This window comes from Sipha flava, unplaced genomic scaffold (genome assembly GCF_003268045.1).
Source record: "Sipha flava isolate LNK unplaced genomic scaffold, YSA_version1 80_pilon_pilon, whole genome shotgun sequence".
Lineage (NCBI taxonomy): Eukaryota > Metazoa > Arthropoda > Insecta > Hemiptera > Aphididae > Sipha > Sipha flava.
The window spans coordinates 754,928-774,372 of NW_020273622.1; the positions used below are offsets into that span (position 1 = coordinate 754,928).

A 19,445-nucleotide genomic window follows, 5' to 3' on the forward strand; every position below is an offset into this window, starting at 1 on the left:
AAAAAAACGTTCGCGCGTACCTAAACAATACGTGTTCATGCTTTGACGATGTTCGACCGGCGTAGATCTTGCCGCGCGCGGACGGGGGGTGGGGGAACCAAACGTACCGTTTAGAATCACAACAACGATAATCGCGAGCCTACGAGATTATGCGGTACGCAATAACGCAGTTCCGCGCGTACGCTCGGTACGAGCTTGCGCCGAGTTTTACGGTCGTGTTGCGCACGCGTGTATTGTTTATTGTTGCGGGAACAGCGATTTTAATGTTTCGCCAACACGAACGCGCACCGCTGTGCACCGTTGTACGCGTCCGAGTCGAAACAAACGCGCGCGGACGATTTATTATTTCGCACGCCAGCGTGTGCACGTGCGCACTTGAATTCGACGATGTCCGCGCGCGGGGGGGGGGGGGGGAAATAACAATAAAATACGAAACGAAAACCGCGAAACGGTAACGTTTCGATCGTCCGGGAGAGGGAGAGGAGGAGTACTGCGTTCCGGTTTTTTGGCAAACAGTCACGGCGGTTAGGATAGGTCAGGTCGGTCGACGGTGTTGTGCCGGGGATGCGATGTTGAGCGGCGGCGGACTTGCACGATATTGGTGCCCATTTGTAGGCGGTTTTTTTTCGCGAGTGATAAAAAAAAAATAAAACAAAAATCTAAAATCAACACGCCGTCATGATTAACGTAAATTTGTCGACACCCGGAAGTCGATATGGTGCGGTGATAATGCACGATCGTGATGCGCCTTATAATTCATTGTACGACAAGGTTTTTTAACATTGCAATCATATTTCATCAAACGTCCGTTTCGCGCGAAAAAATTGTTTGTAAACTATATTTGAAAACGTGCGGAATGCGTTGAACACGTCCTTGACGATGACGTGCGTCCGATCCACCTCTGAGCTTTATGGCGTGCACTGTTACCGTTGTACAGGCACTCCGGTGTCGTCGTCGCTGCGCACCTGTACACAGGTACCGCATACCCGGTAATAGAGACGCGTTTATTAATCTTTTTATTTCGGGGGGGGGGGCAGGGGGGAGTTCCCGGGTGTGTTGACCTCCCGGGAGAAAAAAAAAAAAAAAAAAACGTTCAAATGTTATAAACGACTTGACACGATGATAACGATTATATAATAAGACGCGTATCTTTTACGGTGTCCGCGAAACCGCTTGTTTTTCGGAAAAATCTAAAACCTCTCCGCCGCGAAAAGTTCTAAAAGACGCCGCCGCTCGCCGGTGCGGCACGCATAGGATTCACGGAGCGGAGTAAAAGTCGGCGTAGGCGGATCGCACGAGACGAGAACACTCGTAGATCGTATTGGATTGGCTCGTTACGATCGCGGGTTCCACGCGGAGATCGTGTGCGCGCCGCGAAACGAGCTGCACCGTTCACCCAGATCTTTTCGTCCGGGGCGCGCGCTCGATGTTAACGAGTTGGCGATAATTTATTATTGTTTTCTTTTCTTCGTGCCCGGCCGCGGCGTAGTACGCACACCGCCACCATTCGAAAGTACCGAACACGTCCAGGACGAAATGTGCGATTCTATTTTTTAAACGTGTACCTGTACACATGTTTCTATATGTGTATACGCGTCGGTCGTGATACGCGCACACGCACGCACGCACGCACACACGTACGCACACGATAATAAACAGCGTTACGTGCACAAACATTGTATACCGCATGAACTTGGCGACCGGATCGATGTCTGTTGTACGACACGCGTGCAGGTTACTCTTTGTACGGTTTTACGTTTCGCTTTTAACGTCTCGGCGGACGTAACGGTCGTTAACGGGTCGAAAAGTTAAGTCGTTTCGGACGGTCGCGTTATTGTTTCCAACTAGTCGAACGCGCGCGCGCGGGACACGGCGCCGCGGCCGGGAAATTTTCACTCTCCGCGCGACCTCCCGCTGGTTTATCCCGCGACGCGCGCCTAACGACTTCCTCGTCTGGGCCCACACCTCCCGTGATATTATTTACGTTTATCCGACCGAAAACACGCGTTCGCGCGCGCGTATCGCTGGAGGCAATTAGCGCGGAACAAAACGCGGATTTCGACGCTCGGCATCCCTTTCCGCCGCGGAGGATATCCCTTACTTCTGTGTGCCGCCGACCGTTCCCTTCCGGCTGCCGATGGCGTGCACCACGGCGACGGTGTGTGTACCGGCGTTTGCACCGTCGAGAACGGAGGAGATTCGGCGGTACGCGCGTTAACCGCGCTGAAATCGATTCGAGTGGAACTTTTTCCGAAGCTCGGGGTTTACCTGTGCGCGCGCGTGTACGACAAGACCGAGCGCGAAACAGGGACGAAGAGAGAGAGAGAGAGAGTGTGAGGAAGCGGTAATGTTAGGGGGACGGAGCGAAACGGAGAGGGAGCGAGTGCGGCCGGAAAAAGACGACGACGGTGTGCTGCAAGAGGCGTTTTAACGCGCAGGAAACGTTCTTTAAACCGCGGGTCCGAGGCGGCGGGGGAGAGACCCCGTTATATATACATGTGCACATGTACGTACAACTGCGCTCGTTTCCTTTTTTGGATTTAACCTCTGTCCGATGCAAACGTTTCGCTGCTCGCACGCCGTTTTTTCTTGTTTATTATCTATTATTCTTTGTATTTCGTCCGTTCACGCGTATAACTCACGGTATACAATCGCACAAATAAATTTCATATTATATATATATATATATATATATATACAAACAACGAGTGCATTGAGAAATAAATTCAATTCTTATGTTACGTCTCCGAAAATGGTCTTAGACTTTCACATTTACGTATTGGCAGTGATGGTCGGCAGTGGTATTGCATCTTGCGTAAAAAAACGAATAAACAAACGACAAATCTATCAATACAGGTGCATGGGTATATGTTCGTTTAATATTGTTATCAATATCCATACAACTATACAATGTTCCCGAACAAGGTCTCATCGTGGCGAAAACGTAAACACAATACATTGTTCTCCCGCCTTGGAAGACAACGTTAAAACATCCGACCGGCAATGGTGCGAGCGGTAACGGAACAACGGTATACACGTATACCGGCTATTTATATACATATACGTGTATTTTATAGTAAAACGCGAGCGAACACGCCTACTCTGTTCGCGAACGCTTCCGTTAGAATTATCGCATATCACACCGAAGCACCGTGCAATAAAGTTCGCAATTATTTATTCATCCCGTTAAACCGACAACCTGTGCCGAATAAGTTCAAAGAGCGTGATCGTAATGTGTATCGTGAAAGTAGTCGAATTATTTCGCGGTGAGACGTTTACGAGTATTTTTACGACGTCACGAGTCAGCCAATGCTCGTGGTATGTACACTCGTTGGCTTATTATTAAACACATTTAGTAATTAGGTAGAAAAATGTAAAAAAAAAAAATTGGTAAAAATTTGTAACACATTGATTTTATAAATCGGTATCTGGTAATGATATTAACTCTTTACTAACTCGAATAACTCTTTACTCGTGCAATCTATTGATAATTGATGTAAAACAATAGGGAATTCATTCATACGTACCTAATAATTGCCCGGGAATCATCTAATACATCTAATACATCTAATACATAAAACATTCTCGGGAATGAACTCACCTATTGCCCACTCGTTACTATCATTTTTGATGCTATGGATCGTGCGAGACTTTTGTCTACCTATATTTTTATTTTTTTTGCGAAACAACAATTAATGCGTGAAAAATCCATTTCGGTGGCGTCATTTTTACAGCCTCCGGCAAACTGCGTTCCCGTCAAATAAATATTTGCATATATTATCCGCTCACGGCTTCATAAACCATAGATTATTGGTAGAAAACGAGTTTGTTTTTTTCTTTTTTTTTTCTCTGCAATGAGATAAGCGAACGACTACTTTAGTTCCCTACAGGGCCTACGCGTATCCCAGGCCTATAGAGTATCACCGGGTGATCATTATATTTCGACCTTCGACGTCCATCACCAGACAGATGGTACTCTCAACGTCCATGACCCGCCTCTAAACCAACTCCTTATGTATTAACACACTTAAGATTAAACTATCAATGTACTTGTAAAAATATTTTTCCTATAGATGTATATATACTATTGTAATGATGTGCATCATTCGATTGTAAAAAACGGCACAAATATTTTATTATGTATACTATTTATATGTACGTGATTTATAAAACTACTTCAAATAAATAAATAACGGTATCTTTGATACCTGCGCGAACAACACGGGCCGAACAATAAATACTATTGACATCCCTACATTCAAAGGATTGCCTAAGATCCATGCCACCGCGTGTCCCTATATAACGGGGACACACACCACCCTTCACAGATCTCTTGATCTTAGGTCGTCAGTGCAAGAGCACCGATCGTAAGATCAACGAAGAGTTTATATATGTGATTTATTTTGACTTATAATTTTAATCCGTTCGACTTGTGTTTTTCGTACGAGTATTGAAGAGTATCCGGATCCAGTGCAATTAAATTCTGCATTTGTCATTTTTCTTTCAACCTCGCATCGACATCTAAAGGTCTACGGCAAAATAAATAAGTGCTGTTTTATTTAGCTTGGCAGACTGTACAATTGCGCTGATCGGCTCTTGAACCTTCTCAACCCTGAAAGCCCTCCCTTGAACAAGGAGGAAGGTAACAACCCTTTAATACATTAATACCTCACCGCCTTTCACATATCCCCCATCTTACATCCCACTCTTACCATTCTCTCATCCCTTCTTACATCTTACCTCTCCCTATCTCTATTTTATTTTTTGTATTTTTGAGTTATTACACTATGGACTCTATTTGAACGATGGCCGGGTGGCGCTTAAATTTTATTTTATTTACAGAAATCTTTCAAACCTCAAATATTTAAACAGGATTTAATAATATTGTTATTTGAATTGAAAATAATATTGGTTATTACACTGACGTAAAAATAACATTTTATATCTTTTTGGGTTTTGTTCCGTAGTAATCAGTATTTAGCCGGGATTCAGTAATATTTAGTAATGTGTTTCTATTGGTGCGTTTCGATAAAAACTTTTGAAAATTAATTTATCACAAAGTTAATTAAAGGACGATTACAATATTTATTTTAACTTTATTTTTCGTTTTTAATAAATGTTAATTTACTCGCGACCTCATTAATCAACTTCAAAACATTGAATTCATTTTTGTATATATACCAATATCCTACACATTCTAAAGAAAAAAATAACCGCTTATTTACTGTTCTACGGAGTATGATGTATTACATTATGCTTGGTGATAAATTTATTTTGAATGTTTTGATAATTGAACGAATAATTAAAACAACTTAGGTGAGAACCATAATGGCAGTAGTGGTAACGCAACTATTTTTTTTTTCTTATAGGTTGTACATAAAAAAAAATAATTAATATAAATCTGTTACTTCGAACATTTTGAAATATGATTCTAATGAAATATATATATTTTCTGTTCGAACAGGTTTTATAATTATTAGTCATTGCTACTGTGTAGAATATAAGTGACAAACGTGTGAACATGTAATATATGTGTTTTCTATGTCAGGGGTTTCCAAAGTGACTAATCCAAGTGTTTTGTGGAACAATATCAGGAGTTGCGCAAAATTTATGTGAATATCGAAAGTAGTGATTTCAATAAACAACAATTGTAGATTATCTTTAAAATATTTTTTGTAATATTGGTATTTCAATAAATAACTAAAAAATTGGGGTCATGTCGAAGTTACGTTGGAGTTCTACGAAACACAAACTATTTCCTAAGGGTACCTTGGTTGTAAAAGTTTGGGAACCGCTGTTCTATGCTATGTACTATCCAGTGGCGTATTGATAAGGCCACTTAAAAAATATGGATATTAATCCTAAAAAAATGTTATTGCTTCGCTCGACAAATTTTTTTCTCGCCAAGTTTGAATAATTTAATTACATGTTTATAACTTTCTAATAAGAATATCCAAAATCACAAGATATATATTTGCTGCGCATTATAAATTGCGTGATGAACTGAATGTCCATATTCCATATTATATTTAATAACATCTATTTTTCAAAGTGTTATTTACTAAATTGAACTTGAAATACATTAAACACTGTAATCTCCAACAGATAAATATTTCATTCAACTTCATAGCTTATAACAATTTTTGCCAATGTGCTGTTAATTTTTTTTTTTTTTTTTGGTACTCGACTTATTTTAGATGCGTAAATCGGTAAAATAATATTTTGCTTTAGGTTTACGCCGAAAATCGAAAATCTACTAACGGATATACGGTGTATTAGCCCTGCGTGTACGTACCAATACATCCCTGGTACTATCGCGACGGTGTGATATCCGTACACGTATGCGCATACCCATGAGATACCCATTCTCCTCGGCGGAAATATTTCCACTGAACACAGCTGCGGATGTATAATTAGGAATCTTTTGTGCCGCAGTTTTAATTCGGTTTACGATACGGCAGTGACGGTTTTGGGGGTGAGGCAAGCGAAGCGGTGCCTCACTTAAAAATTTAATAAGAGGAATATGTTTTGTAAGCAAATTTGACATTAGTAATTATATTACATTTTTGTTTTTTCATTTGTATAATATATATATATATATATATATATATATTATTGATGTTCAGAAATTTATCAGAGAAAAAATGTCTAAACAGAATATGAGATTTTAATACAAACATTATTCGGTAGTTAATAATTATTGAAATAATATGGTATCAGTTTATACGGGTGTACGGATCACGGGGCACAGGTTGTTTCAGGCTGAAATTGTACGCGATTTCGTAGCCCGGTGTTTGACCGGTCTCGTAATCTTCCGACCGTAACCGTAAGAGCGACCGTTGACGGTGCCTCTCGCGTGTAGGCGTATTTAATATTACTAAATAATGCGATCCCGCACGCAAACGCGCCGTACGCGTAGCACATGCACTCCATGGACGACGATTTAGGCGGCATGTAAACATTGGCTCGGCCGAAAAAGTACACGATTAATGCACAAAATAATTATTGAATTATCATCGGTGCAGTTATCTTCTGTTCGTATCGACTTGTTAATCGTAGTCTGTGCTCGTATTGTCGTCCATCTGCCATCTCCGTTCCACTAATCACTTTTATCTCGTAATCGCAGACCGTGGTACTGTACTACCGTGTTTCCTATCCGTGTGCGTTGTTGATTTAATATAAGTCTTATTGGTTCTTGTACGCAAATCTATAACGATTAGCGATATTATTTTGTTGTTGTATACTACTCTATACAGTATAGTACGTTATAGTACACGTGACTTGCAACTGTGTCACATTCTGGAACTATGGATCCTATAAATGATCCAGTAATGATATTATTTGAAACGCCTTTCAGGCGCTGGAATAATATTCATGTGAAAGCGCGAGGCAACTCCTTTTTTGTCGTGCCAATCACTTGACAAAAAAGGTGGCAAAGTATTTAGTCGACTGTTTAATCCTGCGTGGTATGATTTGTGGAAGCTATTACAAAAAAACGTTATTTTGTTGGCCGTGTATATTGTTAGGTCAATCAAAATCTGACTGGTTGACAGTTGGTTATTGTGATTTTGAAAACTTGTCCCGCAATGTAAAATTTCACGAGTCATCAAAATAACGTATTCACAGCTACTTGGGGATTAAACGTTTAGAAAACATTAGTGTTACAATTTTAATGTTATAATTTTTGTATACATGTATGCTAATATTTAGTCGCCTCAGTCAAAATTGAATCCCAAAACCGCCGCTGTGATACGGTGCAAAAATGTTCGAATAAAAGCGTTAGCCGACTTTCGAGTGGCCGCAGCAACGGTCGCACGTATCGCGTATATCCGTTTGAACGCAAAGCGACTCGCATCACCGTGAGGCGTGGGATTTTTGTGTAACGTATACAAAATGATTATGGTAAAGAAGAAAAACGACAAAAAAAATTAAATAAATAAATAAATCAAAACAAACACGCTTTTGAAATCGTAATTCTTTCCCGTCCGCCGTAGTGGATCGGATCGATAATTCATTTTGTTTTGTTTCGTTTCCCCACAAGAAAATCGGCGACTGTCGGTTCGTCCAATCGGCTGTCGCTGTGGACCTTGACAAGATCAGAGGACACCTGTACGTGCTGGACGGCGGATACGGCAACAACAGCTGTCAACCGAAAATTGTCGTCTTCGACCTGAAGATCAAAAAATTCGTACGTATAAAACGTTTGAACAAATTTTAGGCGCGGGGCGATAGCGAAACATACCCGTATGTTTGCGAAATCGAGTTATCTGCAAAAACGTGGCTTGGATCGTTTCCCGAAACTTTCGCTCGCTTGACGACCGCTCGGAACCGACATCACACCAAAGCGCACGCGCAGGTTTCGGTGGTCCTACGTGCACTGGTTCCCTCGTTTTCGCCTCGCCCGGCTACGTGTCGTGCTCGCAGTAGTTGGCACTCCGAACGGGACGAAATCGGTCGCTCTGAATAACGGCACCAAAGTGGTCCGGCTGATCGGACAAAGTCCGGGGCGCCAACTTCTCGGGGGCACATTGCGGCGTTACGTCGTAACCGTAACCCGATCGATTATCGCAGATACGGTGGACGGAACTGAACGGGTTAAACGGTTCGGGGCTGACCGCTCTGGTGGTGGACGCTAGACCTTTCAACGGCAGGACACGAGTGTACATCGGTGACGCGAACGGCCGCGGACACCTGACCGTATTCGACCCGAACAGGAGCATTTGGTACCGGGTGGCGTTGTTGCAACACGCCGTCACTACCGCAGCCGAAGACGCCGCCGATGGCCGGTCGGACGACGACGTGGACGTACCCGCGGAACACGTGGCCGTGTCCAAGTTCAGATCGTGCGTATTCTTGACTTCGGCGCGGTCGCACAGTTTTTACTCTGCTTCGTTCAACGATCTGCGGAATCTGACCTCTTATTATCACGGATACAACGCAAAGGTACGTACAAACGATTCACACCGGTCTCCGGGGACTTGAAATTCGAGAGTATTTCAAAAATATATACGCCAGTACACCGATGAACAAAACACTATAGTACAGGGTGGGGCACCGAAACGGTCGATTTTCAAAGATAAATTTTCTCAGTAGCAATTAAAGTAAAAATTCTCTCTGAATATTATTAGTTGCAAGACAACATGGCATTTAGTAAACATGGAACAGTGGAGTGCTGAACAAAGTGCTTATGCGATAAAATTGTTTTATAAAAATAATAACAGTTACGTAGCTGCACAGCGTTCATTTGTTCGTCTCCATTTTAATCTTGAACGCCATGATTCAGTACTATCGGCATGGCTATTCAAATATGGGTAACCAACTTTTAAGAGTCGGGTTCAACATTAAAAAAGAAGCTTGTACGAAAAAAAACACGTCGCTGTGTAAAATCCGACCTAGACTTCTACTGAACAAGTTTTAAAAAAAACATATGTTTTGTGCAGAACATTTCGGACTCCTTATGAGAGCGGTCTTAACAGCAGTGATGTTTATGAATGCTTTTTTTTACGGGCATATATTTTTTAATGTTAAACCCGTGTCTTCAAAGTTGGTTATCCATATTTAAATAGCCTTGCCGATGGTGCCGAATCATGGCGTTTAAGATTGAATTGAAGACGAAATGAACGCTGCGCAGCTACGTAACTGTCATTATTTTTGTATAATGATTTTATCGCATAAGCACGTTGTTCATCACTCCACTGTTCCATGTTTACTAAATGGCATGATGTCTTACAACTAATAATATTTAGAGAGAATTTTTATTTTAATAACTAATGAGAAAATTTATCTTTGGAAATCGGCCATTTTAGTGCCCCACCCTGTATAACTTAGACATGCGGATCACTCGTTCGCACTGCAAAATTATTACTACTCCTGTATAAAAGTATCGCTGTTAATTTTATAGCGTTTATACGACAACTATCTTAGGATTTTAATCGGAGATTTTGAACTTATAACTTTTTTTTTCGTAAACGCTGTTCCACTGATAAGTTTTCTATCGAATAAAAATACATTGATAAAATAATAATAATAATTGTATTGCATTATTGACTATTACATTATTATATAACATTTGTGCCGTCTTACTATATCCACTATACGGCCATAGATCAGTAAACCTAAGGTTAATAATATTTCAAATAATGTTCAACATTTTTCGCAATAACCATAATTTTCCTGTGGACCGGTAACACTTTATCGCGGATCAACGGTCGACGACTATATACCAACGGTATAATACCGCGTTGAAAGTTTCGATTTATCGTAGATTTGATTGCGACATGGATGGGTCTTATTGTGGGCAGCCATGCTAAAACGTCATACTCATCGTCAGCGGTGACGCAAAATCTGAGCTTACATCCAGTTTTGCGTGCGTGCGAGCATTATGTCCTTATCATGATTTCGACACTAATTTTACTATAAAAACTAAATCTTTGTTTGATGACGACTCTTTTTACTTGTAAGTGTTGTATATTACACTTATCCATATGCCAATGTATCCGTGTACATCCATCCTCTCATTTTTTCTTTCGCATTGAAAATTTGAACTGTAACGTGTTTGAGTAATAACAAATGAGACATGACAATACCTTTGTCCCCCGATAAGACATCTGGGCAGCCCCCCCCCCTTTCCTGCCGTATATTACGCCTATGCCGATCTGAGGAATAACGAAACAGACGGTGTTTAATCCTTTCTGCACGGTCTATGGAATGCCGTCGCGTTACGTTTAATTAAAATTTCACCGAGCTGCAATGACTATAGTAATACCGTTTTAACCCTACTTACTGCCCCTAATTTTTCTCGATCTCGTGTGGCGATGTTTCGAATGAAATTCGTTGAATTCTTTTTCCCAAGCGCTCGTGCACTGCAAACCACACTGCAGTGCGCACTGTATAATATCGCGTACACCGGTGCCGGATGCTTTCAAGTTTTATTCACCACGATTATAACTATCGGTATGCGCGCAACTGCCTGCCCCGTTTTGCGTCGAAACGTACCTATAGGCGTATACACGTATAAACAGTTCTGTACGCACGGAGTGTTCCATTTAAAGGCTGCAATTAAAACTCCATTACCCCATTGCTTCGTCCCGAGCCCACCGCCGTTTTGATAACTATGGTAGGTCGCAGAAATCAAATCAAGAAACGATGGTTGTAATATTTTACGGTGTTACGAAACAATGTCTAGAACGGCGACACGCTTCCGATCGGATTGCAAGTGTGCCGCGAGGACGACAAGGTCGGCAACTCGAGCGGCCTGTACGCGGACATCCAGGGCGGGCTGAACTACGTGTACACCAGAGATTTCGTGGCGCTCAGGTAAATGCATACACGTTGCACCAGATGTACGGGCACGTTCGTCGAAGTCAAAACGTGTGCAAACGTGATTTGTATCGTTCTCACCGGCCGGCTACGTGAACCGCTATTGAAAACCGTGCATAACGCTTTGTCACCACGTAGGTTTGTTCCGGGTGCGGGCGTCGGCGTCGAGGAGCATACCGTGGTTCTGCAATCGCACGAATCGTTGCCGGCGGTCACCAAGATTTTCACGGACAACTTGAACTACCTGCAAGTCTGGGCGCTGAACGCCGTTCCCAACGCAGAAAACCGTCACACGGTCAAAATCAACACGTTACATAAACAATCGGTAACTGCTCGTGCTTGAATATGTACTTCAACGCGTGTTCGACGGGAGTTCACAACCATTGGTCTCCAGTTTCAAGTCTACATTACGTGTGGTGAAAAAATATTGTACGGATAAATATTAAAAATATAAAAATAACATTTTATTTTTTCAACCAAATTAGGTGTATGAAAACCGTTTGTTTATATATTGTTAAGAAAATGTCGAACCGATGTTTAGAAGTGAAAACATGTTCTCGTGAAAGGTTCAAAACTGCCTTTAAACGTAATTTCAGACTTTAAACACCTATTACGTGAATTGTTCACAGTAATATTTAAAAGGGAAGCCCCGAAAAATTTTTCAATACGTAGTGAAACTTCGATGTATCGAAGTCGCAAGAGACTAAAAAAAAAAAAAAAAAATTAAACATATCGAAACTTCGAGTTACCGAGGGAATTCAAAACATGAATAAAATTTGAAATAAAAATGTTGAATTATTGGGAAAAACGTGTATTTATAATATGAAATGTGTTTATATATTGTATACATATTATGAATATTCATCATTTATTCGTATTTAGTCATCGTATTCAAAGTTTATGAATATAAGCCCGTGTAACTTTATCGCCGTTATTGGTCACTAGCTAAACTATAATAAAATATCAACGTTATTACAAGCTCTATCACCTATTTTGTATTTTGTAGTCTGGGAATTTTATACGAGTCATATATTCGAGTTAGTGAATCATAATAGTCGGATTATGACTTCGACTTATGGAAAAATTTGAAATATGGAAATTCGATTTTCGATTTCGATTAATACGTAAAGCCAATACTGAATGATCGGGACCAAAAAAAAAAAAAAAATTGGTACACAAAAACTTCGAGATACCGGAGTTCGGGGTTTCACTGTATTATTGTGCAAAAAAGTTAAATAAATTTTAAAAAGTAAAAAAAAAAATAACTTTTACGCGCATCATTATATGAGCTTTCTATTGTGAATAACTCTTAAAGCCTACGATGTTCTTTCGAAATTGTTCTTCTCTGGAATATACAAAATAGGAGTTTCAATTCAAAAATTATTTTAAAAGGTAATGTTTTACTTTTTGCCAGACCATGTTTTGCTGTAATATTTTATTCATTGTACACGTGACTCGTTCACATTAAACGCGCATAGTACGTATAAATGTTTTTATAGCAATAAGCATTTCTGGTCTAATTGAAAATATAGCAGCTTATATGCATTTTATCATAGTCTAAAATTTTTTTGAACAGACCTCGTATGTGTACTTCATAATTATAGTATGACTATAGATTTCGAAGAAATTACGTTGATTGACTGAATATCAAAGGATTTTTTTTTTTTTTTTTTGTTTTAATTATGCAAAATGACTTTAAAACTGAACATTTTACAGGATATATATGTATCCTTATTAAAGTTTGTATATCGCAGGAGAACACACGTACACATCAAATGACTGCAGCAACAGCGTGGGCGGTGTTCACAAAGTTTAATGTTTAAAACTTCTTTTACTTCCCACAGCTCTTATTTCTCTCTTTGATGTAATACAGCGTTCACTGCTATATCACGATGCATACATATTTAAATATATTTTATGTTTTCAAACATTTAAAATAATATTACCAAATGCGTCTAAACGTTTAGTACATTTTCTGTAAATGCACAATATTATGTACGCCTAGAAGCAGTTTTTCATTTTATTGAATCAAGTTGTACGCGGAAATGAATTCTTATCTTAACGTTTATAAAGTCATAAAAAAATGTGCTGTTTCCTTACTCATTGCACACATAATGTTCATTGCTTCCTGACGGAAAAAAAAAGTCTTCTTGAAGGTATTGTGTCTATAGAAATTATGGGATCCAATAACCCTCCGGATGTTCTTATTATGTTAAAGTACGGGAAAACGAAAACCGTCCCTTTAACGATGATCCGGTAGCTCATTATTAGTTGAACCAACATCGAGACAAAGAGGTTAGTTAGGTATACAAAAATAATACCGGTCATGTATAGGTAAATTCAACAGACCGTATTATATTTTATCATTTATTTGAAGATTAAAAATATTTTTTCGTCTACGGCAGTATACTGAAGTTCAATTTGGCTACATACGACAATAAGTGTGATGCATAAGCAGTGCGGTTTTGACAGGAAACGGTTTGAAAAGACCGAACGAAACTGAAGGTATAATTAATGTTTGAACTTCAAGGTATACACATTTATTTCGTACCGAAAGCAATTAATATATCAGTATAAGTTCTGCTGCTTAGGTGAACAGTCGTGTTTAACTTTTATTCCGTTATCTTATATTTTAATATTATACTCGTTATTGAAAGTGCCGGGTTCATTTAAAAACCATACGCCTTGTGGAATTTGCGGTCAAAATATATCTCCGCAAAAAAAATTGGTTTTTATTATATGTAATTATGAATACCGTGTTAATTGTACTTCTATTAAATCAATGTCGAAGCTTAAAGGCTTGTGATACTTATGATACGATGAAATTCGTTAAAATGTTACCATTCGAAAAAAATTAATCTTTTTAAAAATTATGATGAATTTCAGATTTAAGATCTGAGATTTATGCATTGACACAAAATGTAAAGAAGTTATTAGATAATGTTGGAACCCTAAAGGATTCAGTCTGTTTCGGTTCTTCTAAAACAGATGATTTTTCGGTAGAATAAGATGATCTTATAAAAAAAAAAAAAAAATCAATAAAAATTTCTTGAAAATAAAATTATAAATTTAAAAAATGAATTCACTTATTTTTAAAAATGCACTCAATTGAATCAAACAATTGCGTTCGATCGGCACACGCTTCGCACCGCCCAGCACTCGTGCCACATGATTCGCGTGTCCGTGGAGGCTTGATATCGGTCCATCCCGATCCCTCCGCCGCCGACCATCGCAGTCCGGTCACGAGTCTCGCCGATCATCGTGCGCGGCGAAATCGATGGGGCTGTACAGCCCGGTGACTCGTCACTTTTCATTTTTCAGTTCATTCTTCTTTTTTTTTTTTTACTTTTTTTTCGCGTCGTGGTGCCGCTTTGACCCGTGTACGTTTTTTTAACTTGCGGTCGCGTTTTGTTTTTTCCGCTAATCAACGTGTGTACGCCTTTTCGTCGTCGTCGTTACATTCGACATAAGTGCGTCCTCGCCGCCACCGCAATTAATTAACGTGTGTGCGCCTTCACCGTCGCTGTTCGAAACGTACCGTTCGTGTTGTTGCCCGGTTCGTGTGCGCTGTTTCATCGTTACTTGTCGGCAACTCCCATCTCACGGTGTCAAAAATTATGTCCATAATTTCCATCTTCGGGCGATAGTCGAATCGCTAATTATTGTTTATCATTATTATCATTGTAAAAAATCTATGACCTCTGGTCATTTATATTATAAATATTTGTTAATTTATTATTATTCTGGGGCGCCTCATAAATCCAATATTTGTACATTATTATTATTATTATTATATTTGTTAAGTGCAACGCGCATCCATTGTATGCCATGTTGTTTTTTCAATCATCAACGTCGAATCATACGATCGGTCTTCAATATACCTATCCCTCAATCAAACGCGAGTCTTGGCGGTTAATTGCTACAGCAATAAGAGCCGCCACGGCGTTGACGAATTTAAATAGTTTCATATGTCAACAATAAATTAAACAATATCAGATGAGAAAGATTGTGTAATATTTTTAGAAATAAAACTAAGAATGAAAATTTGGTTAAAACTATGGTAACTTTCATTGATGTATTTTACATTAAGGAATAAATTTCTTAGCAAGATTAGAAAAGGGGCCAAATCTAATAATCTTCTTAAAACAACGGACATTTACTCGTATGTCAGTGAAAAATGAAAAAAAAAATTGTATTATTCATTGTTTTCTGACACTATATGATAAAAATTATTATGATAATCTAAATTAATACTAAAAGCATATCACTTCAAATACGCATGGGCCAATAGTTATGGTGTTTATATAAAAAAATTGGAAGGTGATGCTTCTATAAAAATCAAATTCAAGGAATCAGCTTCGTAGGATTAAAAGATGAAAAACCGATTTTCCAACTATGGCGTGAGTTTTAATTGATTATCATGGTTTATACATTGAATATCTACATATTTTATAATCACTACAGATTTTAATTTTATAAATTAATAATATTAGTTTAATTAATTTCGTTAATTTAAAAAATATTGCTTCATTTGATTATTAATATTTTTTTCCATAAGGCTCTTTCTTTTTCAAATATAAGATGTATCAAAAATAACTTTGATGAAATAATCTTTCTCTTAGAATCTATTAATAAAATATTTGATGTTTTAATTTTTGGTGAGACTTGGCTAAATACAAACATAAATTTTCATATTAATAGTTATAAGTTTTTTAATTCACTTGCTGTATTAAACATGTTAGACAGTGCAACTATGTTTATTAGAAAGAAATTTAATGTTATTAGTCGTGATGATCAATGCATCTGTAAAGAATTCAGTAATATTGTAAATCAGTAAATCAGTCTGTTATTGGTAACACATATAATTATTATTATCCGTTTTATAATAATAATTAAACATTTTTTAGCGCCTTGTTTTTATAAACGTAACATTTATTTGAACAGCATTACATCGAATAGACATATTTTGTATATGGATGAAAAACATATATTGTTATTAATAAAGTTAAAAATGTTTTTCTTTGCATCTTTTAGACTCATCGCGTTACGCCAATATTTTAAATGTATTACCGTATAAATATATGTATATTGTGACAACTATAATTATCTCCCATTATACGAAAATTAAACCACAGCGGGGACGATGTGTAGGATACAACAGAATGGTTAAATAACAATATCCGAACTGAACGTAACGTTTATTTATCATACAGCCAAGCCTGGATTAAGGGCGTCCACATATGTAAAGGACTCATAGTTTTCTCGGATTAAAATTACATTGAGTGATAATTTGTACTTTTTATAGTACCCACGAGACTGTTTTTATTTTTATTATTTTCTTGTTTGAACTTACGGGCGTTGGGACCCATCACCTGCTTACCATGCTTACCACCATTGGCATGGTAATCGGGGACACATAGCTAGGTTACTGAAATTTGTTTATATTCGTTTTATTATATATTGTAAATATAATTTTAAAAAATTATTTCCATTGGTGGGGGCCACAATCATGTATTGGCCCCTGGGTCCCTGAAGGTCTTAATCCGGGCTTGTGTATAGCTAAGCAGTTTTATGTGGCTAGCGATTATTACGATATATTATGTACCACCTATAGATATAATAATATATTAGATTATAAGTATTAATAAGTTCATAATGCGTGCATATATATATATATATATATATACAAACGAATTTATTAAAATTAAATTATATAATTTTGCGGTTTAAAAATATTTCAACAGGTTGTATGAATTAAAATATTGATATTTTAAAAGTTTTCCGCGTAAACTAAATGTCTAAATTTATAATTTATTACACGAGATTAAAAGAAACAATGTCGGTAGTATAAATAATGATAGCACAAATGTTTATGTAAAATAATTTAAAAACTTACTTTTTAAGCGATGTTCATTATTTTTGTTCAATGTAAACACGTTATAAGAACATTTCGTTTCCGTATTAATCATGTAAAAGTTGATAACGTATATAGCATTCATTTATAAATATTTATTTAATTTTCAATGTAATTTATTTTTATCTGTGTGATTGGAATAGATAAGTGACTGGGTAATATTTGTTTAAAACGTCTGAAAAACAGTTTTAATTATAAACAATGTGTAAATGTATTAATGAAAAATCTGTTGATACAACTGTTCTTCATTCGCATTAAGTTTAATTAGTATTGATTTTTAATTTAACTATACATAACTGCGTTTTTCATCAAATGGTTTAAAACAAAATATATATATTTAACCAACTAACTACAGTGTATTGTAATTAATAAGCAACAATAAAATGCACCAGTTTATTGTAAGAATTATAACTTATGTACATTAAATATTTATTATCATTCAAAATAATACATTATACTTTTTAAAAATATGCATAACAATAAGATTTTTTTGGGCGACAGAAAATATTCACTTTTACTTAAACTTTAACCGTTATTGCCAATTTTTTTAAATTACATCACTACTCTAATACTATATCACGTTACCTACTTATACGTTATAACATAATGACTATTATTGTTAATTTAAATATAATTTGTTATGACTTATATACAATCAAATTAATACTCACAAGAATAACTAAGCATTCTCATAAAATTATAGTTATCTTTAATTTTAAAATCAAAATGTACAACTTTTAAACTCTTGAGTGAAGTTACATTTGTTTTTCAATAATATTTTTGACCATGTCTTATTAAGAAAAGAGTTATTTTTCTTAAGTTTTGCGATTACTCATTTGTTAGATATTAACAAGCTCATGTATATGAATACAGGTATCAGTTTTTGAATTTTTCGATGCCATTGAAAAACGTTGCATTAAAACATAGAAATAACGGTTAAATTACAGCAAAGTAATTATTTATTATAACTGACTATATTTTCTTTATTTTGGTTTAAAAATAATAATATAGAGAACGGTACTCTTAAAAACATAAATATGTAAGCAGAACTAATATTATTTATTGAAATTACTACTTAATGTACATGACCTAATTTTTAAATTTTATTTTATTTTATTTTTTTTTGTTGATTAAATCAGTAATTTTATATTTTTGATTAAACATTTTAATTTTCAACTCTGAGTGATTTTTATTTAATTTTCTATAAATAGAAAAATCTAGAGAATAATTGTTTACCAAAATGTAGAAAAACATTGATCACCATGAATTGAGTAATTATTTTAACTGCGTGTTATATTTTGTAGACTTAAAACTATGTATGACGTATGTATAGATTGTATAAGACGTTTTTATTATGACGAATGAATAATATGTTTGTAAAAATTCAATTTAAAAACATTTTAACCATATGCAAAATACGTCAACTGTATTGACTGTGCATTTTTGTATAAACACTTAAAACGTGTTTACACAGCATACATTACAATAATAAATTGAGCTTCGCTCGAAATCGTTTTCCGTACAAAACGATATTAAGATATCTTTGGTTACACATTTAAAGAAATTCACCACAGCTATAATTTTGCATCAAATCCAATCCCTATGGGTTAGCCATCTTTATTAAAACAGTAAAAAAAACGCTTTAAATCAACCTAGACAAATGGAGTTTCTTATCAGAAATAACACGTCGTTACAATGCGAAATTTTTATATCGGTAAATTCAGAAGCGTATACAAGCATGTGAGGGTCATATCTCCCCTGTAAGTATTTTTGAAATTGTATAAAATAGTCTTCTTAATCTAAGGAAATTATAAGAAAAAAAATTATTGCAAGGATTTATTGTAAATTATTATTTTGACACATTCAATATATATGCATATATTTTATTATTGATTGTCAGGGATGTCATTTGGGGGGGAGGCAGACTATGGCAAATGCTCCACTCTAAGAAACTTTAAAAAATCAGCAATTCTTTGTCTACAGAATATTTCTTACGCTAAGGCGGATTCGAACTGATGACTACCCTTGTCGTAACAAACTGTGTCTCCACTGCATTACATTAGACAGATATAACTAAACTTTTGAAGAAATTATCAACTCATCACACTTTTCCACATTTTTTTTCTTTTGCGAATAGTTGCATCATAATGCATTCAATCTTTTGTCCAACAATTCGATAATTTTTACATTTTTTCTCTTATTAATATTTTTT

At 36.7% G+C, this 19,445-nt stretch overlaps 1 protein-coding gene across 1 annotated transcript in view; it reads left to right on the top strand.

Annotated features, from left to right (window-relative positions):
- LOC112693016 overlaps window positions 1-12,869 on the top strand; it is a 28,892-nt gene extending 16,023 nt beyond the window's left edge. The window contains exons 2-5 of the mRNA XM_025567884.1: window positions 8,042-8,188; window positions 8,572-8,943; window positions 11,186-11,316; window positions 11,458-12,869. Coding sequence (XP_025423669.1) covers window positions 8,042-8,188; window positions 8,572-8,943; window positions 11,186-11,316; window positions 11,458-11,662 — 855 coding nt within the window. The 3' untranslated portion in view covers window positions 11,663-12,869. The remainder of the gene's footprint in view (window positions 1-8,041; window positions 8,189-8,571; window positions 8,944-11,185; window positions 11,317-11,457) is intronic.
- Window positions 12,870-19,445: the final 6,576 nt, after the last annotated feature.